Raw genomic sequence first — 24,196 nt, 5'->3', positions numbered from 1 at the left:
AGGACGCGTGACGTGTCGCAGCTGGGGTTAACTGTCTGCAGATCAAGTTTTTTTTTTTTTCGTTTAACGAATGATCCCGCACGAATGATCACTATGTAAAAACATGGATCGCATTGTAAGTGATGGGTCCTCCGTTATGTGACGGGAGGGCAGCATGCAGTGGAAAGGGCATATGACTGGACTGGTGTTCAGCATCGTCTTCGTTGGATCATGTTTCACCAATAAGGTAAAGTTTGCGAGTTTTGAGTTTGAAGAGTCATAACCTGTTTACTTCCTTTCTTTTGTAGTTTAAGTTGCAGTACCACATTAGTGATGTCACTTCACAAAGCTGTACAGTGGTTGGTAGTTTTCCACAGCTGCATTGCAGGTTATTAGAGTCAGATTGTGAATGAGAGAAATAATCTGATGTCAATGGACTATCGACTACTACCATTCGATGGCAGACAGAACTAGAATAAGGTTGAGTGATTCTGGACCTCCAGTCATGCATTATCTAAACAGGCAAGCTGTATTGGAGTAGGCCTATCCAAGTATTTGGATCACTTCATTAAATAACTCAATAAATACTATTGACATTAAAATATCCATTGTTATACATTCAATAACACATCCTTACTCAAGCTGTGACATGCATGTATTTAAGAAACATAATGTTTGAATAGCCTATAGCTTCACTGTTTTAGACGTTCCTAATGACTGAGCCCTATATATTTAATATGCATGCCACTTTCCAAAGCAAGTTACAATGCCATAACAGTGTAAACAGTCCTAGAATGGTTGGCCCCAGTGGTAATTTTCTGGAATATTGTCTATAGTCTGGTTTATCCTCTACCAGTGATACTGTCATTATGCTTTACTTTTTATTGTTTTTCAGTTTGTCTTGTCTGTTTTAAAGTTCACTTTTCCAACCTTATTTCAAGGGTAAGTCTTTTGATATTTGAAGTAATATAATCCATATATTGCAACGATCTCTATATTTGTGTATATGTTACACTGCTGCCACTTATCTTTGCCTTATATGTCGTATCTCAGATGGCAGACCTTAGTGGGAGCTGTGCTTCTTCTGCTGTCTGGGAGGCTTGGGTGGGTGGAGATGAGCCGCATCTCCAGGTGAGTTGAAACCATTCCCCCTCTGGGTTTAGTAAAGTAACCTTTCTGTTCAAATAGAATACATAACAATTAAGGGCACGGTTGACTTCTCTACAAATCGGCCAATACAACCCCATTGGGCCAGTGATCATTTCGGGCAGGATTGAGAAATCATTCAATAGACTTTCTGAGATGCAAGTCATAACCGCAGATTTGGGATTTGGGTTTGGCGTCTTTCTCGGAAACGCTTACACGCGTAGACTGCTGATATTCCGGGTTCAAACCCATATGTGTGAATGGTTGGAGAGGGTTCTGTATCTCACTGCCTGCTTTAATCCTTTAGGTCTGCAGTTGTCTCCTGGCTCCCTGGGTCCCTCATGTTCCTTGGCTCCATCTACGCTGGCTCCCGGGCTTTATCCCGCATGGTACGTTGTCTGTTCTGACTCCCCAACACTCAGCGATGCATCACGGCAGACTGCGTGAGACGTTGTGGGCTACTTGTGGCAGTGGGTCTACTTTTCAGACTTTGCCTCCGACATAAGGGGCTGTGATATCAGGGCAACATTTGTCGACAACTGTCGTGATTTTCTCCTTTCGTCCTTTTCTCTTCTTCTCAGGCCGTTCCTTATTTCCTCACCGTCCAAAACGCCTCCCATGTCGTCAGCTATCTTCTGCTGAGGGTCGTTCATAGAGAGGTGGGTGCAGGCAGGGGCTACCATCATTATAGGACTCATTAAGCTACTCTCATGTATTCTGTGGATGGTTTTGTCTTATTCATTTGTATGATAAAGCAACAGATGTAAATAAGAAAAAAATAGGGATTGACTTAAAACAGGCCGATGTCATCTAACTTGCCTAGCTTGAATGTGGAGTGCTTAGCCTCTGACATATATGGAGTTTTTTTCCTAATCATTAGCAGAAGACTTCTTGGTCCAAGCTTTCAAGGTTTGTATACATATTCTAAAACAATTAAATGTAATTGTGTTGCTGTAAAGAGCTAGATATCATAGATCTGAACCTTTTTTGAACTTTAATTCTCTTTATATTTTGTTATTATTTCTCTGCAAACCCATTTTAACTTTTCCCCCTGTTTCCTTTTCCCTTTTGCTTTGTGTAGTATCTCTATCATGTTTTTTTCTGCCATCAACCTCCCTATACACAATCCTGGGGTAATTATTACATTCATTTACTTGCTTGTCTACTTAAGATGTATTTGCAACATTCATCAATAAAAAATAACAATTACATATTTTCCGGGACATTTGGACTTTGAAAAACGTTTGCCTTTTTTACAGTTTGATTTGAATACTTACGGCTGGGCAGTTTGTCATCTGGCTTGTGTTGGTAAGTATCATCAGCTTTCCAGTTTCTAGGTACTTAAAGGGTATGAAGATTTAGTTTATTGATATTGGCTTTGCTTCACTTTGCCAGGAAGTAAATCCTCGCTTTCATGTTGAAATAAGGCTCCTCAATACTGCTGGCTAACAATGTAATGCTTCTGATTATACTGACTTGGAGTGCTTTCCACAGAACTTGATGTGATTTCATATTCATCCCCCTTTTTTTAGGCGCATACAGAGTGTTCCGAATCTGTTTCAAATCCATCCAGCTGAGGCAAGTCTTGTGAAGAGTCTGAAATGGATTGATTATTCTGAAACATCAACAACAAACATACAAATTCTTTATGAATACATCTACATACATTTTCCAACAGAAGCTTAAATAATGTATTGCAACTTGTTAACTATCTTACGGCAAAATGAACCCCTTTGATTTGAAGGAATTATTGAAATAATGCTCTGATTTTGTGCTCTCTTTACAGTGTATTTGACCAGCAGTACATTAACTACATGTTCAGGTAAGGAAATCTAAAGTAATATAGAACTCCGAAATACATCAAAACCTTGTGTAAGAATACAATATTGAATATATATCGTCCTACAGAAAAGTATGCTGTAGTGAAGAATAACAATAGTGTGGTGAGCTGTACTCCTTACAGCCATTGAAGAGTTTGAGTGATAAAGAACGCAACCACAACATATAGCTCTTTTTTTATTATTTACCCATGACTAGCGACTCAACTTTAACCCTGAAAACCTATTGTCCACATAGATCAAGGTTGTGACATACGGCAAACGACTTAGAAATAACACCCAAATAACCATGAACCCAACAGTAACCATTTTAAACATAACACAACAAAGTGAAAGACCCATAGTACAACAAAAATATAAGGATTATAATAACTGCTTTGCTAGATGCTAGCTAGTCCCACACCACATCCAGCATGGGATGCAACAAGATGTTTTTGGCTGTGTGTGTAATATTAATAACATGCCTTTTTTAACCCATAGCATCTGTCTGCTGACCCTTGCTGCTCACCCCACTGGTAAGATATAATAATAGTAGCTTTATTTGTATTGTACCTACTATGAGATATGTCATGGTAAATATACCATCTTGTTTCATCCAAAATACAGATTTCCGTTTAAACAGTTTTTCGGACTATCGGTTGTTATTAAAACAGGACAAATGGAAAATGAATGCATTGTCAAGGCTTTCCTAATTGTCATCTTTGATGCATCATTGAAATGTAATGGATCCTGTTGATAATGTGGTCTGCGTCCAGGTGACCTGTTCGCTGCCTGGGAGTTTCCACTCCTTGCTTCCTATACATTTCATTGGGGCTGCTGTGCCAGGTGAGGACTTTTTGTTTCTACCCGCTAGTTGTCCTTAGTTAAGGCTGGGTTTCGTTGTGGTGGCAAAGGACAGTTTAAATACAAAGCATCCCTTGTTCAGCATCACCATGTTTTAGTCACACACGCACGCACGCACGCACGCACACACGCACACACACATCATCCAGTGTTGGGTCACAGTGTAATCACTGGTGTCTGAGAGGTACTTAAGGGCACGTTTCTATGGTGATAAGCAGCTTGTGTGGTAGATAATGGAGGTTTATTCATTCTAGTAGGCTAGAAGAGCAAACATGAGTTGTTTGACGACGTACTTAGGCTGCAGCGGGTGCCTGCTCGTTGCCTTCAGGAAGAGCTGAATAGACAGGTGGTGTCTACACTGAATATTTTCAAATAACCCTCATTCTCCTGACAGGCAATCACCAATTTTTTTTCTTAATATTAATGACGTTGTATATATAGATATGGCAATGGTTATTCAATGAAAATCTGCAAATAATATATATACTGTTGGAGAACCCTGACTATTATATAAAAGTGTAATTATTTCACAGTGCCTTGCTGGGTTTTCTTCTGCTATTGACAACAGCAAAGCTTAAGAGTGGGTTGTCCCTGGAGGAGTCTAGGACGTGGACATTCCTGTCCAAGGTAACTTCTTTGTTTGTCCTTTATTTGTTGAGCATTCTTGCAACAAAAATGCATAACTTTGATAAAATGTCTTCATGATCAACTAGCATACTGTCACATCAGTTGGTGACATATCCTTAGTGAAATCTCTCCCAAACCCACCACAGCTGGCTGCTGTAACCCTCTCCCCCCTGGCCTTCCCCCTGGACCCCAACATACCGTCCTTTGCCTGGTGAGTCTCCCACCCTGCCTTAGGACCTTCCGTCCATCATCTCATCTTCACCTAGTGCATTTTGGTCGTCCAGAGATTGAGGGACAGGACCAAAATAATTGTTCTAAATAGATTTATATCATATATATATATATATAGTACACTAGGACATCCACCCTTCAGCGAACTCTTGCAGGTTTCATCATGTTTATTCTGAAATTCAGGGATATTGGAACGAGATTTTGCTGCAAAAGTTTATTAATTTTGTTCAAAAAAAGTTTATTCATCCAGCCTTCACCGCTCTCCTGCTGGGTTCTTGGGAGTGTTAACGCTTGCTTTGTTGTTCCAGTGTATTCTTCAGCCTTGTTGGGGAGGCCGTGTTGGTGTACTCAGAGATGGCTACCAAAGCGTGAAGCATCAGCTCAACCAAACATGTCATATATATATATATGAAATTCTCTATTTTTCTGAAAGTTTTTTTTCTATGAAATTATTTTTTAACTCATGTCTTGATGTTAAGATCGTATATCTGTATACTTGTTTCCATACATGATTTGTATGGTAGTTTGCTATAGAAAATGCTGTTTTTACCCTGTTTACCCAAAGTGTACCTTAATATTATTCAAGAGCTTTTGAGCTTTAACAGGACTGAAAGTACAATATGAATTATGTCTACATCCTTTTATGCAACTTATAAATGGAGTAAAACGGGTGGGGGGGGGGTGGAGGGGAACAGGAATTGAACGTTACTGGTATTAGGTTATTCCTAGTTTTATCGTTCAACATATTAGCGTCTTCGACAATCTCAAGTACCTGAATCCAGCTACGTTGTTAACCCGCTGGTTCTTGGCAGGTTTATTTTATTGGACACAAAACCAATACTGTAGTTTACCAATGTGCTGACAAAACACCTTATTTCAACTCCATTGGGCAATTGGGAGCAGGTGAATACAAATGAAATGAATGTAAAGCCAGTCCTGAGTGTCCCGTGTGTATAAAGGAGTTGATGCTAGCTGGTGTATGTAATTGTGTATTTTGAGCTGAAGCATTGAACTGCACCTTTACTTGTATTTCAGAAAGATGGTTATATGCCTACTAATGCAAAAGAGGACTTGTTTTTTCCATTGACCCTGTAAAGTTAAATAATGACTTAATATTTGTTATCTCCAAAGATCCATTACATTTGAAAGGGAAATTCTTCTGTAAACTGAAATAAATTATATAAAACATTGCCCGACTGAGATTCAGCCACACGTCATTGACAAAATAAAAGAAAACACTTTATTCACCAACAAAAATAAACAGTTGCAATGTCCAGCACCCTTTTTTCAGACAACCAGGCGGTCTATTTGCACTTCTTAAACTTGCCTGGTGTGGCCCCGGTCTTCTGCTTCTTCTTTGCTGATCCTTTGGTATCAGGCTCCTGGGAGGCAAGGAGACATGAGAAGGATTAACAGAGTGCACTACATAGCTCCAAGCACTCTCAAAAACCAGTCATTTGAAAGAAGGGATGGTGAATAAAGTGCCACCCAGATGTATCCTGCATAGATCAGTCAACGCATCTGGTGGCATAATATAACCCATTTAAAACTAGCCATTGCAAAGAAGGTAAAGGGAATACTAAATCTATTTGCATAAAACAAAGATGGGCAATCAACAGCCCTAGTGAGATATTGTGACAACACAAATACACAAACTCCATTTAGTTTAGGTAAAAGACCGTTCTAACCAATCAGAATCAGTCATCGTACATAACCTGTGTGTTTTCGCTGGAGATGTTGTCCATGAAGGTTTGATTTGGTGTCTTGTAATCAATTAATGACAGATGGTTAAATTGTGGCTTGATTAAAATGATGAACCAACTAGATTATCTAGCTCCACCAGCCCGCGTGATCGCTCCCTGGCTGTTGGTGTCGGGCCTCTGGTTACCTTGCGCTTAGAGGACAGCGATCCAGTCACACTGAAGAAGGAATCCAATCTTCCCTGGGTGCTGCCCTGTCTGCTCTTCGACATCTTCTTACAGCCGTTACGGATTCTGTCCTCACTGCATGATGAAGCGCACACACACACACACACACACACACACACACACACACACACACACACACACACACACACACACACACACACACACTTAAAAGCCACATACTATACAACCCATGCAATCCCTATAAGGTGAATGTGGGGGGGGGGGGCATTTGAATAGAAGGTACTTAACAATGATGGACATCCAGAGAACTGAGAATGTGGTAACCAATGCCCATTGGGGGTCACACCAACTAGGCTAGGGCCACCATAACCACCCCAGCCAACGTTGTTGCCCATTTCTATATGTGAAGACACATGAAATGCAGTGGACTGCTAGCCTGGTTACCATCACGACAGTAACACTACAGAGCGATTGATTGCTCCCATGTGACCTACTAGTGTTTGTCTTTCTGTTCCCATTCATGCTGGTGTTAGCGGTGGTGGTGGTGGTGGTGGTGGTGGTGGTGGTGCGGGGTGTGGAGGCAGGGCGTACCTGAACTGCTTCTCTGTGCACATGAACTGGATGAGCTCGTCCTCAGAGGGCTCGTTCCACTTGAGGTCCACTGCGGCGCAGTCCACCACGTCAGGGGCCAGGAAGAGGCGGCGGGCCTCCTTGAACAGCCAGTTCTCGGGGGGCGGGTGCTTCTGCAAGGTGACGCAGGAGAGAGGCATTACATTAAATATTATTGTTACAAGTTTCAGAACATTTGTGTTAATTATAATCCTAGTTCAAATAAGAGGTTGCATTTTGAAATTTGAATCAAAAGATGACTTTGCGGGAGAGCCCCGTTTTCAGGTTGTCGATAAATTAGTAAAGAGTAACGTCTGGGTCAGTCCAGTTAATGTTGGTATACCCAAGATACTACAGAATTAGAAAACATCCCAACACTAGATGCATTTACTATTTTGAATCTAGCATTCTTGCCACTGGACCACTGGAGGGGAACCCACCTTGGGGTCCAGGTTATCCAGGATCTCCTCGATGGAGCCGTGCTGCTTGATGAGGTCGATGGCGCGCTTGGGGCCGATCCCCTTGATGGTGCCGCAGTAGTCGCAGCCCAGCAGGATGCACAGGTCCACAAACTGATACGGATCCAACATGGAAACACCCGGATTATTAGCTGATAAGCAAACACTTTCCAGTAAAAGGCTTGCGCAAACCACTTCATGAGCACACACCCGAGTGAGGAATGACCAACAGTTTGTATGCATTGTCCAAATGAAGAGGAGAGCTAGTTTTATGCACGGCATTGCATGTGTTTTTGAAAGGAAATCCTACCTGTTCATTGGTCAGGCCGATATCCTGCAGCAAGCGATTAAAGCTGAACTCTTGGATCGGAAGTTTCCTAGATCATCAAAAGAGAACCGAGAGTCAACGTTTCCAGCTCAATATTGGGCCAGTGTATTGCTTTACACAGCACTGCTCTAAAGAGACACATTGGACGAAAACACAAATGCTTGGTACATACATATAGTAATTTGCAAATATTTCTTTACACAAGACAAATATACACTGGGATATATTGGTAAATACGAGTCTATATGCATTTCATCAACTCATTAGCTTAAATATAACATTTCTTAAATAACGGACGAGTCTAAAGAGAGCATCCATACTTGGCCTCACTGGCCGTCAGGTGCCTGAGGAGGACGTTGGTCCCGAATGTGAGCCCGTCCATGTCCTCCGTTGCCGTTGCGAAGACCTTTCCCCCCTTAACAAGAGCGGCACAGCTGGCCTCAGCCTCGCAAGGCGCCTGTAAGGGAAAACCCTTTAACTTAACGCAGTGGCTTTTTGAAGTGAACACATAAAATCCTATCCTAAATGATCATTAAAACTAGGGATCGACCGATTATCGGCGCCGATATTCGGCATTTTGACACCCTTTTTTTTGATCCGACGGCCGATAAGAGATCAATTTAAAACTGGGTTATTTTGGCTCTGATGCAGCTGCGACTCTCTGTCTGCTGTCACTACGCTGTCTCCAGCATTGTCCCATCCACAGCACCATCTGATTGGTGACGCCGAGCCAGGATGGGTAACAGCCAAACAGCAGTGAAAGCTGTGCATGCACAGTGCTCACACACACACGGCGTAGAGGAGAAAAGGTCTGGTTTGGTTTGGAGGTAAGTTAAGACAGCAGACTCTCCCGAAATTGTAATAAACATCCCAGTCTTCTACAACTCACAACTACTAGTAACATTACTGTGAGACCATTAACGTTATATAAACATAAGCGGCAGCTCTGCTCACAGTCCGGCGTCCAGGCATGCCTGTTAATCACTCGAAACAAGGTTTGTTGATAATATCGATATGGAAATAGTCCGTGATAGTAGAAGTCTGTGTGTGAGTGAGCGTAAAAACCTAATAAACTCAATTCAGTCCAGTTTTATTGCAGGGAAGCACGTTAAGCGGTGGTTATACTTCTACAACTGCGTAATGCGCTATCCAACTGCGTAACCACTGAGCCCCTCGAGCCCTTAGGCTTTAAGGTGAAGGCTGATTAGCTTTTAGCGTAACGTTAGTCCAGCGCTCCGCTTTCTCCTTCTCAGGCTCTAGACGCTCAGCAGACTGTAGCGAAACTCTACAAGTCATGACTATTAACGTTACTGTGAGGCCCAATACGTTAGCAGCAGCTGTCTGTTCCTATGATAAACACTGACTATTAAAGTGAAGATGCTGTAGGCTATTTAGTGTTTTTTTAACGGTTTAATCACTTGAAACAAGGTTGCTGATAATATTGATAGGGAAATTGTCAGTGATAAAAGTAAGAAGTGTGTGTGTGCGTGTGTGAGAGAGAATAAAATTCAGTTAGTTTTATTGCAGGGAAGCACGATGAGGGGATGGCTAGAGAATAGTGTGTGTGTGTGTGTGTGTGTGTGTGTGTGTGTGTGTGTGTGTGTGTGTGTGTGTGTGTGTGTGTGTGTGTGTGTGTGTGTGTGTGTGTGTGTGTGTGTGTGTGTCACATGAAAAGCTGCAGAAACTGACAGCAAAGCACCATCTGTCTGAGAAAAAACTGTCGGGCAATAATGGCTGATCAACTAGGGAACTATTTATTTATTTAAATGTTCAGTTAACTTCATTAGAACACTGCACTTTTTGTTTTTGTTTGAACTTAAAAGAAAGATAAGTAAAAGATTAACATTTCAGTTCAGGAAAATTTTAGTGAGCCATTTATTTGTTTAAATTGTGTTATGTTGCAAATCTAATAAGCTGTTGTGTTTATTAAACATATGCTTAAAGGCATTTAAACGAAGTTAAGTGTTGGAGTTTGTATTAAAAATTTTGACGTCAATCTTTTCCCTTTTTCTGTAAATTAATATCGGCTCCAAATATCGGTTATCGGCCCCCTTGACTACTAATAATCGGTATTGGCCCTGAAAAAAACCATATCGGTCTATCTCTAATTAAAACCTTTAAAACCTTTAAAGAAAGATAATGGAGACCATTTAAGTATGATTCTAAGCATCCACACCATTGAGAAAGGCAGATATCGACGTGTCTTTAGTGTGCATTCACAGACACAGTAAAGAACTTGGGTAGAAAAGAGTTGAGCTAACCTCGATGTAGGGCACACCCATGAGGGTCAGCAGCTTTTTGCATTCATCGTTGTGCTGTTTGGTGACCTTGACCAGTCGTTTGCTGAATTTGTCGATGTTTTCCTGCTCGCCTGGTTATGGACATAACAAATATTTTACAAAATGATATGTCCAGATAATATACAGACTCCAGACGTGAAATTTGTGCCATTCGAAAATGGCATTTACCCATCAATGTTGCAGCTCATAATCTTGAAGTAAATAATGTGATAGCCATGATGTTTACCTGCTTCCTGAGCTTTTGCCAGCAGCTTTTCAGCCTCTGCCCTCCTCTCGCCTCTCTTCTCCAGCTGGATAGGACAGATTCAGAGGAAGATGTTAAACCACCAGAAAACAGATTAAAATAAATTTCTTAATCTAATTAGGACATAAAGCCACCAACGTCACACCAGATGGGTTTTTTTTCACACTATGCCATTGCTGCAGGCAGGCCGAGTCGGTCAGAACGCCGGAGAATTCACCTCGCCAGACTTGAGCTGTGGGGGCTTGCCGTCAAACACATAGACGGGTTTGATGCCATACTCCAGCATGCGGATGGTCCGGTAGAACATTCCCATCAGGTGGCTTTGAGGATAAAATGAAAAGATAAGTTAGACAGAGGGACAGACACACATCGTTGGGTGACCTAGACTCTCAGGGACCAAATAAATACCACGTATGTATGTATGTACGTACGTACGTGTGTATGTGTGTGTCAGAGAGATATAAATACATTGACATGCCATTCATTTAACCACATGTAACAAGGGTTGAAGTACTACCTTGTCGTCTCTCCATCTTCATTCTGAAGGAGGTTGCCATCCTGGCGCACTGCGATCAAAAACTGGTAGATGCACATAGAGGCATCTATGGCAATCTTTCTCCCTGCAAAATAATTGTACGGCAGTCATTTCCATGCAAATACAACTATTAGACAATGTCTTCTAAAATGTATCGGCTGAATGTTTGTTGAGCAACTGGGGATAACGTTACTGGGTTCGCAATGTCGATTTAATTGTCGTGTTAAAACAATTTGGAAAAAGTCCCAAGGGAGACAAGCGTTCCAGTCGTTTATCCTAAACCAGAGTATGTTATGTATGAAGAACTTCTTTAGTACCGAAGTAGCTCTTGATGTCCTGTTCTTTTATGGCCCCAGGAGCCTGGTCGGCTATGAGCTTAGCTAAACCGTGAATTCCCATCACTGGAGGCTCGGGCAACAAATCAGCAGATTCTGTAAAACAACAGCATGCCAGTCAGTCCTAGACTCCAACGGCTGGAGTTAACACACTAACAACAACTCCTTGCAACCTTTGAACAATATAGGACTATTATGTATTCATAATAATAAAGTATTTTTTGCGTCCACTGTGCCAACTCACCGAGGTTTTAGAGTTGCGGTGTGTGATGCATCAGGCGCGGGGAAAATGCGTATGTTTCGCGGGTAAACATTATGTAGGCATGACCAACAGATGCCAAGACCTTGCTGGATGGATTCAGCTCAAATAGCGTTGGGAGCCACCGATCGATTATGCTGTGTCGATTATGTAGCCTGTGCGGAAAAGGGAAACAGAGGCGAAAGCATTTGATTGGTTTGTTAAGTCGATGGAAATAATGCGTCCGAATATAATGCAAATGGTTCAATATTATGTCCCCATTACACAGGTATATTCATTCGCAAAACGATATATATGGATATTAATACGTTTCCTGAGTCGGAAATAGTGGATACTGTTCAGATGTCCGGAGGGGGTGTGGTTTTATTTTCTCCTCCCACTCCGGAAAACTCAGTCTTATCGTCATTATTTTAATTTTCTGTGACGTGGAGTCGGTTTCTTCCTTAATTCCGTCTCATGTGTCTATGAAAGTGCACAGTGTTCCAGTCCCGGATATAATGAACACACCACATTCAAACTAATCGATTTTTTTCCATTATGATTATTACAATTTAAAATCATAATATCTGTCGGCGTACATCGGAGAGGAGAGGTGAATCTTCGGGCCTGGAATCCGAAGGGTCCGACAGGACAGGCAGGTTTTGTGCAGCATTTATGATCCCGGTTCATAACTAAATTGTATGATCATGCCAAGGACATTTGATTGCTATGACTCGCCTTTGAAATGTGTCTTTGAAGAAGTCACACTTTTCCTAGCCCAATTTAAACGGATGTCCTATCCAAGACTTTGTTTTCTTCGTGGACACCAGTCGTTTCATTTATTTTCCTCGATAAGGCTTGCATGACTTATACTCAATCATTTGACTCAAAGTCGTTCTTACCTGGCGTCTGTCTTCAACACATATAATGCTGTTGATCGCTGGAGTTGTCACTGCTGAGATTTTTGTTGTTTTGTTAAGATTGACAAAACCTTGTATTCGCACTTTTGTATCTTCCACTGGTGGAAGATACAAATAAGCATATGTAATGCAACCCAGACTGTAGCATTTGTAATCTTGTATCACAACACTGATGTCTGTCGTCTCAAACATGCAACTTGAGAATGTGTCACTGCAATTTTTTGCAGCCCAAATTGTGTCTGTCTTGTACTTTACTGTATGTCTGACTCTTGGGCTTGTAATATAACACATTTATGTATAGTATAATTTGAATAATGCAAGCAAATTATTAATATGGCATTCTTAAATCGTCCTTTTCTTCCCTTGCAGAAATGCAGTTTGCAGTAGGAAATGTGTCGGCTGGCCGGCAGAAGATGGTGTTTCTATACTGGGTTTTGTTCCTGCTGGTGCTTCCGTCATCATGGGCGGTCAGCTACAAGCATGGGGATAACGTCACGTTGTACGTGAACAAAGTCGGCCCTTATCATAACCCACAGGAGACTTATCACTACTACACCCTGCCGGTGTGCAGGCCTGACGAGGTCAGTCGCTGTGGGGATGGACTATAAGGTGTTATACGTGTCCCTTACCAGACATGTTTACTTACAGTATGTGCTTTGCATCTAAATATAGATAAGAACTACACCTGTTTGTGTAAACAGTCTCATTTGGCAGTCTCAACGATGTGATCCAATTTTATCAGAGGGTTCTAAAAAGATCTTTGCCATTTGACTTGATTGATCTGATGATCGGGATTTTAATGGTAATAATAATAATCCGGGTAATTTGATACTTTCAGCTCAAAGTGGGTGAGGTGCATTCCTACAATGCAGTACTGTACAGATTTAGTCAAACCTGAATGACAGGGTATTATGTATAGCCTAGCTTGTGGTTCCACTTTCCTCCTGACGTTGTTTCTCATCAGGTGCACCACAAGTCACTGAGCCTGGGGGAGGTTTTGGACGGCGACCGAATGGCCCAGTCTCTATATCACATCGGCTTCCGGGAGAACGTTGAGAAGAAGACGCTGTGCCAGCTAACTCTCTCAGAGAAACAGGTACGAGGGATGGGTTTCGCTGTGTATGTCAGTGTGCGATAACCAGACGGCAAAATTTTGAACTATTCAGAACAGTAATATCCTCCAGAATTCTTTTTGTCATACTGCTGTAGATGAGTGAGATGAACAATGGATGCCTCTGGTGGCTGCAGTTGTTCAATGCATTTCCTTGCTCAACTTGATCAAGTTGAAACATGGGGAGAGTTTAAAGGTGGTCTGAGAGATGTTTAGAAGCCCCCCCTTTAATTTCTTTTTTTCTTGGCTTTATATTTTTAAATAGTACTATCATACATATATATATTTCAAATGTACATTGTTAGTTTGCTGTGTTTTTTATGTGAAGTGTATTTGTTTTAACCATTTAGTATTTCGTATGTCGATGTGTCTATCGGGGGTCTATGTGGTGTTTTAGGGGAGATAGAGGTACCGTATCATGATCAAACAGGAGCAAGAAATGGAGACATCAAGACAGTAAAAGAAGCTGCTGGTCTTTGTTCCAGGTGGACCAGCTTCGCGAGGCCATCGAAGAGCTCTACTACTTTGAGTTTGTGGTGGACGAGATTCCCATCTGGGGGTTCGTCGGGTACATGGAGGAGAGTGGCTTCCTGCCGCACAGTCACAAGGTACAGACGTTGCTGGGCTCATGAATGGCTCTGTGTGAATGAGAACGTCCGCTTGGTTGGTGTAATGGAAAGCAATTGTGTGCAGGAGAGTTTGCAACACAAACACACACACTCGCACACTCAAAATTGTGTTTGAGCAGTATAGGAACTGACACTGTGCGTGTGTGTGTGTGTGTGTGTGTGTGTGTGTCTGTGTGTGTGTGTGTGTGTGTGTGTGTTTGTGTTTGTGTTTGTGTTTGAGAGTGTGACAGCTAGAGTCTATGAGAGAAAGAGAGGAGGAGCTGTCATTAATCTTGTTACACCTCTGTCAGCACTTGATCCAAATCCAGCCTATCCTCTCTTTCTCTCTCTCTCTCTCTTTCTCTCTCTCTCCCTCTCCCTCTCCCTCTCTTTCTATCTCCCATTTCACGCCCGGTCCTGTGTCACTGCAGGTTGGCTTGTGGACCCACCTTGACTTCAACATCGAGTACAACGGCGACTCTGTGATCTTCGCCAACGTCTCGGTGAAGGACGTCAAGCCCATGCCACTGGAGGAGGGGGGCGGGCTGGTGGCAGGGGGGGTGGGGGTGGGTGGGGCCGTGGGCGGCGGCATCACGGTCACACACACATACAGCGTGCACTGGTTCGAGTCCCCGCTGCCGTACGCGCGGCGTGGCGAACGCCTCCGCGACCACTCCTTCTTCCCCAAGACACTGGAGATCCATTGGCTGTCAATCATCAACTCCCTGGTGCTGGTGGTGCTACTGTTGGGCTTCGTCATCATCATCCTCATGCGCGTGCTGAAGAACGACTTTGCAAGGTCAGTCCAGAAGCAGCCACTATAAAAACACATGTGTGTGTATATATATATATATATATATATATATATATATATATATATATATATATATATATATATATATATATATATATATATTCTACTGGTTTTGCTTCTATTGCTGTGATGTACCTGAAGATTTATTTTTGTTTGGCTACGGCAACTACGCATACTTGCACATTTCATTGATTCATTTTTGTTGTTTTATTTTAGTCCTGGATTATGTTCTGGGTCTGTATCTATGTCTCTTCCTGAAGGTCTCCATTCTCAAGGAGTAACCAGACACTAAAATACAACGGCGACGGCTCTGCTGAAACCAAAGCGTTTTACCATTGGCTGCATCCTATTTTCTTCAAAGTGGTGCCGTGTAATGTACCCCTTCAAGGTACAACGTGGAGGAGGAGGGCCGATGTGACGATCCGGACCAAGGGGACAATGGCTGGAAGATCATACACACCGACGTCTTCCGGTTCCCCCCCTACAAAAGCCTTCTGTGTGCCGTGCTGGGAGTCGGAGCTCAGTTCCTCACCCTTGCCACAGGTAGGCATCGCACCATTGAGCTCCTGAGAGGTTGTTGTTGAGAAAGTTTAGACGTACATACAGAGAGTCTTCTAATAATAAGTTGATTATTGATTATTGATTATTGAGGTGGCTTTGAGATAAAAACCTAAATAAACAGACTTTTGAGTTAAGGAGAGAGAGACAAATACTGTTCAACTTAAACCTAGTGAACCAAAAATAATTGGTTCCATCTAGTGACTGGAATGAGTTGTGTGCGTGTGTGTGTGTGTCTCCATAGCGATTATCATCATGGCGCTGCTGGGGATGTTCAACGTGCATCGCCACGGCGCCATCAACTCTGCGGCCATCGTGCTGTACGCCCTGACCAGCTGCGTGTCAGGCTACGTCTCCTGCGGCTTCTACACGCAGATCCACGGCGAGCGATGGGTCTGGAACATCATCCTCACCTCCAGCCTGTTCTCTGGTGAGTCGGGCCCAGACGGGTCTGAGGGTACTGACACTGACACACTTGGTCTTGGTGACGGACCCATACAGAGGCCGTGTAAACAGGGACGTCTAGCCAAGACGATGTGTCTTGTGTGGCTACAGTGTTTTCTGATCCAGTTTACAGCATAGTTGTCTACGGCGAAGTTATCAGGAGCGCCAGTGACTCAAGAGGTAGGAAGTCTCTTTCTAGTAAGAATAAAAGTTTAAAAAAAACTCACAGGCAGTAGTGAAAAAGTGGTAGTGACAGTATGAATACATTTTTTTTTATAATAAAGAATTACTTAAAAAAAAAACTATATATATGTATGAGGTACAGGTAAAACAATCATTACGGTTTTACGATTATCTTAACGTTGTTGAGAATTTGCCAACAGACACAATGTGTCAATATCGATGTCCCTCATTGAGAAAAAAGAAAGAGAACTAAAACCCAATCTCCCCTTTCCCGTTCGCCCCCCCCCCCCCCAGCGCCCATGTTCCTGACGTGGAGCGTGGTGAACTCGGTCCACTGGTGGAGCGGCTCCACCCAGGCCCTGCCGGCCAGCACAGTGCTGCTGCTGCTGGGGGCCTGGGTCCTGGTGGGCTTCCCCCTCACCGTCATCGGGGGCATCGTGGGCAAGAACCGCGCGGGCAGCTTCCAGGCGCCGTGCCGCACGCGCAACATCGCCCGGCAGATCCCCACGCAGCCCTGGTACAAGCACGCCACGGTGCACATGGCCATCGGGGGCTTCCTGCCCTTCAGGTGAGCCCTGGGTTCTCATTGGTCGCTTGGTTGGAAGAGGAGGGGATGTTCTATTTGCAAGGATGGGTCTTTTTTTTAAAAGGAGTCTTGTTGCTTGTTGTTTTTGCCCCAGCGCTTGGTTTAAAGGGGACATATTATACCACCAGGTGTGACACGCCCACTAGTGATGTCATATGGGGCTGATTTTCGAAACGGCTTGTCAGGCTCATCACACTCACACCTGGTGGTATAATATGTCCCCTTTAAGGTTGTCCTGTGCGGTTCCATTTCCCATCCTGTTTCCTAAGTGATTGTTTTGGGGGATTTTCTTTGGCTTTCTGTTTTTTGAAAGTGGATGCAAACCACGTCAATAATTCAACAAAATAATGAGTCCTGAAAAAATCGCCTTCCGATACCTAACTCACTGAAACCACCGGCAAGACACACTAAAACTATGCAAAGCTAGTTTCTGTCTCGGTTACTGCAGCCATCTCTGGGCTCTAGTAGAAACATCAACTGCATTTCCAGCCATAAACATTACACCAACCTTAAAGGAAATGACTACTGTAGCAGTGGACACTGGAATAGTAACAACCCAGCATGTAAGAGCATGAGATAGCTCATTTTGACTTTTCCCCTGAAAATCTGAAATTCTGTACATCACCCTCAGTTCAGTTCTGAGCCTAGCAGATCAAAGTGTGCTCTGTTGCTTTCATCCAGACTCCTCGTCCTCCTCATTTTCAGGGAAGGACTGCTATTACTGCGTAAACAGTTGTGGATCGAGCAATGCAACGAACAACAGTTTAATGATCCTGGAACCGATTGGTTAATTGCTAGAGGATGCTTTCAACCACAGTTTCATGCAGCTCTCTGCAGTGAGTGCGGGCATCAACTGTTCTCCCTCGAGATGGTCTTTGCTCTCCCCCGGCCTCCACCGTTTCCTCAAAGTCGCTGTAGAATTTTTCTCGCTCACTTTCAATGTTCTGCCGGAAACCTTCAATCCTAGACAGACATATCTCGCACTCTTTTATTTTGGCTGCCACCTGCGACATAACAAGATTTGGCGTGTGTGCATAACAAAGCACAAACTGCCTGGGGGAATGATTCTTTAATAAAAGCCTGCACACCGTTAATCTCAGATGCCATAACGGCAGCTCCATCGTATACCCGAACGAGTACTTTTGCTTTGTTTGCATAGCTGTCTTAAAAGTAAAGTTTTGCTGGAGCTAGGTCGTGTTGACACTTTTCTCAGTTGCACCCTCAAATTTCAAGAATCTCTCCTTGACACCTTCATCACTCACGAATCTGATGACGCGTGAAATGCAGCATTGCTGACATCCGTGCTTGGGTCGACCATGAGTGCGACATACTTGACTTTGCTTGCTTCTTCTTTGATTGTGTCATTCAGTACATCAGCCACGGTACCGATAAGATCGTTGTAAATTGTGTATATATATCTGTGTCTGTCTGTCTGCCTGGATAGTATCTTTCTCGCTTTGCCCCGCGGTGTACTCATTCAACACCCACTCTTTCCCCTTCCTCTTGTAATCTCGGCTCCTCCTGGCAGAAAGTGTTACTGTGCTCTTGAGCCTGACACTTTATGGCCTGTCGATGTTCGACAACATACCACCATTTGCTTTAAGTAGGAGGGAGAGGCCTTAGGTGTGCTTTTAATGGCTACAATTACCTACAAAGTGTTGTCAAGTGTGGTCACCATAAACCACATATGGATCAAATTTCATCCTTTGTCCACTGTTTTGCTCACTCTAGATATGCTTGCATGTATGTTCCCTGTTTATTAATTCAAGGCAAGGTTAATAACAATCTCGGCACATGTACATCGATCTACACAGTGTTCTCCGCTAATTTACAAAACTCATATACCACATTATGCTTTTACACGGTAGATAAATAGCGTCTTTCTACAGACACAATCAAAAGCAGAACACCCATCTACCTCCCACCTCGTCTTCACTCTGTCTACCTTCCTCCCTCCCCCCTCAGCGCCATCTCGGTGGAGCTCTACTACATCTTCGCCACCGTGTGGGGCCGGGAACACTACACGCTGTACGGCATCCTTCTCTGCGTCTTCGCCATCCTGCTGTCGGTGGGCGCCTGCATCTCCGTGGCCCTCACCTACTTCCTGCTGTCGGGAGAGGACTACCGCTGGTGGTGGCGGAGCGTGCTGAGCGCGGGCTCCACGGGCCTCTTCATCTTTGTCTATTCGGTCTTCTACTACCGCAACCGGTCCTCCATGAGCGGGCTGGTCCAGAGCGCCGAGTTCTTCGGGTACTCGCTGCTCACGGCGCTGGTGTTCTCGCTCATGCTGGGCACCGTGTCGTTCTGGGCCTCGCTCACCTTCATCCGCTACATCTACCGCAGCCTCAAGATGGACTAGGGGGGCGGCGCGTCAGCCTTTTGGGTCGTGTACACCGAGGGGGACAACAAATAAAACAAGTGCTTTGATGGCCGCTCATCTTTCCCCATGACAAATGCATCAGCAACTTCCACGTGGTCTCCAAGTGCAAGATACAGGACGTAAACATAACCTGATGAAGGTAAAGGAGAGGAATCAGAGGCCTTTCAGGTTGATTAGGTAGATAAGTAAGATGACATATCAGCACTAGGGCACTATTTAGATTTATGGTTGGACATTTGAAGGATGGAGTGGGCTCCTGGAACGTTCTGTATTTAAGAAAATGAAATAGGGGCTATTTAACGTTCCATGAGGGATAGTGTCACCATCAAGAACCAATGAAATGTGTACATTGACAGTGTGTGACTGTTTATATATTCTATGAGGCAGACTTTCAGGTTTAGCACCAACTGCTGCACCAGGCACTGCTGGGCCATGCATAAAATGTGATTTAAATGAGCCTTCCCCACATCTCTTACCGGCTTTAAAAAAGGTACCAAGGATGTAAGCTCACATGGCCCAGCAGTGGTAAGGCAGAGGGCTGATGCTAAGCAAAATGCTGGTGGCGATGGCATCGATAATGCGAGCAGTATGGTCATATCGTGTCCCTTTGTTGACCTAGACTGTTGTAAATATACAATCTTTTCAATAAAAGCTTTTTGTTAATATAGAATGTTAATCATGTCTGGGCTCAGTCTTAAAATGGAGGTGGGGAAGTGGTGGCTACTACTAACCCAATATAAATAAATCACAGGAGTTAAAAATTACAATTATGGTAGCAATAAAGAACCAGTGTTTATTCCAAAAATAACACCACTTAAAATGTGTTTACAGGAGGTGCAACAGTTGATTTCAGACTGTTCACAAAAAAAAAAAGCCAAAACAGTGGTATACAATCATACAAGCACCCAATTCATGATAAGACCTGTAAAGGGCTTTTTACTGCATTTGTCACCCCAAGCGCAAAAACAAGCAACCCCCACAATGTACATTAAATACTCAATATAAAAATAGAACTTCGGGCAAGGGATACAGGAAGATAAAACCGCTGAAGAACAGTATAGAGTATAAACAAGGTATATGTACACCAGGCCTAAATGGCAAATGGTTTCGGCGACTAACCAAAAAACCACGAGGCATTTCCTAAAAGTGTTGCGGGTAGCTCTGGGGTATTGGGGAGAAGAAGTAGGATCCCAATTTACCCAATAAAAATAGATGTAAAATCAATCACAAAGTCAACAGATTCCCGTGCCTGGAAAGGGTGAGGTCTGTGCTTTGTCCCAGGGCCATAAGCAGCGGATTGTCGAGATTGCTGTCGCTGTTCGCAGTGGAGTCATCGCTGGTGGCCAGAGGGCCGGCGGCGCTGTAGGTGATGGGGTTGCTGTAGTCGTACGCGTACTGTGGTTGCTGTTGGGCGGATGAGGCCATGGGCCAGCCAGGGCCCTCGGGTCTCGAGGGAAGGGGAGCTGTGCGGGGGCCCCCAGTGGACCAAGAGCCGTGGTAGCTCGTGGTGCCGGCCGCGCCCATGGCGGCCAGGTAGTAGGCCAGATTCTGGGGCGGGCTGTTCTTGTACATGCTTCCCGCCTCTATCATATGTTGGGTGTACTGCTCCTGGAGGTGGCTCCGGGCTTCTCCTTGAGACTTGGGTGAAGTGAAGAGTACATGTATACATTAGGCCGGTATACATACACACTGAGTCAAAGCGCAGCAGGGTTTATATGTCGCGTCATGCCTTTAAGGCCATGACCAGACTAGGGTCGGGCCTCCAATTGAGACGCAATACTCTATGTCCACACCGGAAGATTCTCAGTCACCGACAACAGGAACCATGATGGATAGGACAAGAGGAATGTTCAAATAATATCCTCCAGTGTCTACTTGACTTTCACTGGGCAATGATGGTAGTGTCACTGAGCTGCAACTTACTTGCTGTAGGAGAGGGGCCATGGAGTAAACCGCTGGGTCGGTGTTGACGTTGCCAGCCTTTTTGGTATTGTAGTGCTCAGACACCCAGCTTGTGTCCTTCTGATGTCGCCTCAGCTTCATCCTACGATTCTGAAACCAGGTCTTCACCTGAACACGCACAAACCAGCACTTAGTCTTTGTGCGCAAGAGGAACACCCAAATCACATTTTCTAAGTGAATCATTGCTCTACCTGCTGATAAGTGAGTCCCGATTGGGCTGCCAGGTTCTTCATCTCTATAGGGGTGAGGTACCTCTGTGCACTGAAACGCTGGATCAGGACGTTCATCTGGTCGTCGGAGAACACGGTGCGGAGCTTCACCCTCCTCACAGTGCGTCGGGTCTTCGGGGTGGGGGTGGTTTTAGATGTGGCCACAGGGGAGCAGGAAGTGTTTGGGTCCTCATTTTCCACGGCTGTGAAGCTTTGCGGCTTCTCCAGAATAGAGGAGAGATCATGGCTTGTGTTGGGGCTACCGGTTTCAGGGTCATGATACAATTCCTTCTGTATCCAGGCAGTAGGGTCTGTCTGGGGGAGGCCCTCTTCTCTGCTACTAGGTGAACTCCACGAGTCTGAGTAGGTCAGAAATAAATATAAGCAATGGTCGAAAGTGTGTATTTTGATGCAAAATAAATTACCAAAGGTGTGCATACTGAAGGTGACAAAAACGTAAAACCGTTTTTTGTCCTAAAAGAACGGTCTACGGTGCAAAAACGTCGGGTGCTATACCATATTATACCGGCAGATGTCGCCACATCTTTTATCTAACATCCGAGCCGGTTGGCGGGATATTCGGAAAAAATAATCCAATATGGCCTCGGATTGTTCTTCATTGGCGATACTCGTACGAGAAATAATCGTAAACGAGGCAGCAGAAAATGTAAGCCATTTTATTGCATTATTAAAAATATATATTTCACCCCCCAACTGGGTACCGCATTTAATAACGTTAGTTACCGCTCTCTGGCGGTTCTACATACCGGGCGAAGTGTGCTCCTCCGAGTCACTCGTCGGCGTCCCGCTTCTTGCGCGACCGCCGTCGTCGTCGTTTACGAGCGGGTCATAAGTTGTTGGGAGTTGCTCCGGAAAACCAATACGACTGTTCTGCGAACCGCCGAGGTAGACAACCCCCGAACTCTGGTAGTGTCCGTGGAGGTTCAAAACGCTTTGCTCCGGGCTCCTAGGCGGCGATTCCTCCCGAGGCCTGGCCGTAGCGACGAAGTAGCCTTGGGGGACCCCGGCGTTGTAGCTTCCGAGCTCGGCAACACCCTGGTCCGCCCAACTCGGAAGAGTGCCGTGGGTTTGCTCCGACCCGGCTTGGTACATTATACCGTAGGCATAAGCATGGTGGTATGGTGGATTGTAATTGTAACTCAGTTGAGTCTTCCACTCTGCCATTCTGTTAAAAAAGGATTTAAAAAGGTTCTAAAACACAGCAACAAAATATTTTTTGATTATTTTAAAAGCGCCCTTAAAACCGCTGATCAATCGCCGGCATTGGCTGTACTCCACTCCTGACGATATTGGGACTCCAGAGCTGACCTTCTCGTGGGCTTTTATTCAAAGGTGCGCGGAGGTGTGCTTGATTTGATAACAGCCAATCAGATTATCTTTCGTCACAGCAACGACAATTAGACCTAGCCCCTCCCCTCAACTTCCAATTTGCATAGTTCTTGAAGTCAAACAAAGTAAATAATTGGTAAACTTTGTAAGAGTTAAATAATATTAAATGTATATATGCATAAAATAATATTTTAAAACAACAAGGATAAATGAAGATGTGTATATATATATATATATATATATATATATATATATATATATATATATATATATATATATATATATACATGGTAGAAGTCAATTTTGAGTGATTCAGAACCTTGTTTGATGTGATATGGTATGGCAGTTACAACATCCTGTACACAGCATATCTGTCAACTGATAATCATATAAACTAAACGCAATTGTGTAATCGGGTAAGCCTAGTAGAAGTCAATTTTGAGTGATTCAGAACCTTGTTTGATGTGATATGGTATGGCAGTTACAACATCCTCTACACAGCATATCTGTCAACTGATAATCATATAAACTAAACACAATTGTGTAATTGGGTATGCCTGCATGGAAACAGTTACTTTGTGGAGGTGGCTTTCAGTCGGTTACTCCATGTTACTCTCTTGCAAATACTTTCAATTCTGTGTAAATCTGGTGTGCTGCTTCTGAAATAACCTAAAACATATTATAAAGCTGATTTAGATAAGGCCCTGTGTTTGCATCCTAGCAGTTGTTGTTGTGCTCTGCATGCTGTGCTGTACTTTGACGTGGTAATGATTCAGTTAGGGAGAGCTATGTGAGAATGGTGTTCCCTAATTGCGGCATTTGCATTACCAATGTTCTACTGATGGACGTGCTGTGGTTCTGAGTAAACAAGCAAGATTGCAGTGACTACAGCTGAATAACTGGACTCTTCTTATGGTTAACCGGCCACGTTTTTTTTGCCTTTATGTATGCATGTCAATTAATGCACCCATTGCACTCCCGATCATCCCTGTAAGGAGTTCCTTTTGCGTTCCTTCTCAAAATTTCTTCCTAGCTAATTAAGGGAATTTTTTCTTGCCCTCTGGGAGGCTGGGGTCAGGGGGTATCATAAATATATTGCCCGTGAAGCCCTACAATACTGTGCCTGTGATGAAGTGCTATACAAATACAATTGAATTGATTTGAAATGGATTGAATTGAAGAGATAAGGAGCACAGGGCTAGGTGGGTGAGATAAGAAGAAAAAGGTCAGAGGCTTTGGTTTTGGGTGGGGGGACACAACGTTTGTGCGGTGCATTATCATGGAGATGTCGTCTCAGATGCAGATGAGAGCTTATTGGAGGTTGAGGCCATTTGGTGGAGGGTTAGCTGATCATCTGAGGAGTGGTTTACACAAAGAAAGGTTACATTCCACCCTGAGTGGCTTTTAGAGGTGCCTTCAAGGGATCAAGGTTTGATGGACTAGATGATCTGTTTTTCAATTTGAATACATT

The 24,196-nt window shown here is 43.7% G+C and overlaps 3 protein-coding genes across 4 annotated transcripts; 2 read left to right on the top strand and 1 right to left on the bottom strand.

The window, feature by feature from the left end:
• The first annotated feature begins 15 nt into the window (after nucleotides 1–15).
• Nucleotides 16–5,757, top strand: tmem241 (transmembrane protein 241). Of its 2 annotated transcripts, none has more exons than XM_079755084.1 (15): nucleotides 16–226; nucleotides 875–921; nucleotides 1,033–1,110; nucleotides 1,433–1,514; nucleotides 1,707–1,784; nucleotides 2,009–2,034; nucleotides 2,207–2,258; nucleotides 2,385–2,433; nucleotides 2,658–2,703; nucleotides 2,912–2,947; nucleotides 3,444–3,478; nucleotides 3,719–3,788; nucleotides 4,340–4,433; nucleotides 4,580–4,644; nucleotides 4,973–5,757. In XM_079755084.1, the coding sequence occupies exons 1-15, from the start codon at nucleotides 155–157 to the stop codon at nucleotides 5,034–5,036; spliced, it is 894 nt and encodes a 297-aa protein (XP_079611210.1). In that variant the 5' UTR covers nucleotides 16–154; the 3' UTR covers nucleotides 5,037–5,757. The 2 variants fall into 2 exon arrangements, with proteins under 2 accessions (XP_079611210.1, XP_079611209.1); XM_079755083.1 differs by having other exon boundaries at nucleotides 2,006–2,034.
• A 124-nt stretch (nucleotides 5,758–5,881) lies between these two features.
• On the bottom strand, nucleotides 5,882–11,658 carry fen1 (flap structure-specific endonuclease 1). The gene is made up of 12 exons (XM_079755082.1): nucleotides 11,607–11,658; nucleotides 11,345–11,458; nucleotides 11,010–11,112; nucleotides 10,710–10,812; nucleotides 10,475–10,538; nucleotides 10,210–10,319; nucleotides 8,269–8,405; nucleotides 7,931–7,997; nucleotides 7,603–7,734; nucleotides 7,145–7,296; nucleotides 6,553–6,667; nucleotides 5,882–6,046 (listed from the first exon to the last, which is right to left on the bottom strand). The coding sequence occupies exons 2-12, from the start codon at nucleotides 11,424–11,426 to the stop codon at nucleotides 5,969–5,971; spliced, it is 1,143 nt and encodes a 380-aa protein (XP_079611208.1). The 5' UTR covers nucleotides 11,427–11,458; nucleotides 11,607–11,658; the 3' UTR covers nucleotides 5,882–5,968.
• A 393-nt stretch (nucleotides 11,659–12,051) lies between these two features.
• Nucleotides 12,052–19,872, top strand: tm9sf1 (transmembrane 9 superfamily member 1). The gene is made up of 9 exons (XM_079755088.1): nucleotides 12,052–12,255; nucleotides 12,890–13,101; nucleotides 13,485–13,616; nucleotides 14,117–14,239; nucleotides 14,671–15,038; nucleotides 15,442–15,596; nucleotides 15,856–16,041; nucleotides 16,533–16,806; nucleotides 18,790–19,872. The coding sequence occupies exons 2-9, from the start codon at nucleotides 12,892–12,894 to the stop codon at nucleotides 19,181–19,183; spliced, it is 1,842 nt and encodes a 613-aa protein (XP_079611214.1). The 5' UTR covers nucleotides 12,052–12,255; nucleotides 12,890–12,891; the 3' UTR covers nucleotides 19,184–19,872.
• The last annotated feature ends 4,324 nt before the right edge of the window (nucleotides 19,873–24,196 follow it).

This window comes from Pollachius pollachius (genome assembly GCF_949987615.1).
Source record: "Pollachius pollachius genome assembly, chromosome: 17".
NCBI lineage: Eukaryota > Metazoa > Chordata > Actinopteri > Gadiformes > Gadidae > Pollachius > Pollachius pollachius.
This window is presented reverse-complemented; position numbering and strand designations above follow the sequence as displayed.

Bases quoted from the DNA above. Each gene is read 5' to 3' on its own strand.
- tm9sf1 (XM_079755088.1), top strand. From the start codon at position 12,892: ATGCAGTTTGCAGTAGGAAATGTGTCGGCTGGCCGGCAGAAGATGGTG. The intron at 14,240-14,670 runs GTACAGACGTTG...GTGTCACTGCAG, and splicing joins TCCTGCCGCACAGTCACAAG to GTTGGCTTGTGGACCCACCT. The intron at 15,039-15,441 runs GTCAGTCCAGAA...TACCCCTTCAAG, and splicing joins CTGAAGAACGACTTTGCAAG to GTACAACGTGGAGGAGGAGG.
- tmem241 (XM_079755083.1), top strand. From the start codon at position 155: ATGCAGTGGAAAGGGCATATGACTGGACTGGTGTTCAGCATCGTCTTC. The intron at 2,948-3,443 runs GTAAGGAAATCT...TTTAACCCATAG, and splicing joins TACATTAACTACATGTTCAG to CATCTGTCTGCTGACCCTTG. The intron at 3,479-3,718 runs GTAAGATATAAT...GTCTGCGTCCAG, and splicing joins CCTTGCTGCTCACCCCACTG to GTGACCTGTTCGCTGCCTGG.
- fen1 (XM_079755082.1), bottom strand. From the start codon at position 11,426: ATGGGAATTCACGGTTTAGCTAAGCTCATAGCCGACCAGGCTCCTGGG. The intron at 10,813-11,009 runs GTAGTACTTCAA...TTATCCTCAAAG, and splicing joins GAAGATGGAGAGACGACAAG to CCACCTGATGGGAATGTTCT. The intron at 7,735-7,930 runs GTAGGATTTCCT...GATCCGTATCAG, and splicing joins TCGGCCTGACCAATGAACAG to TTTGTGGACCTGTGCATCCT.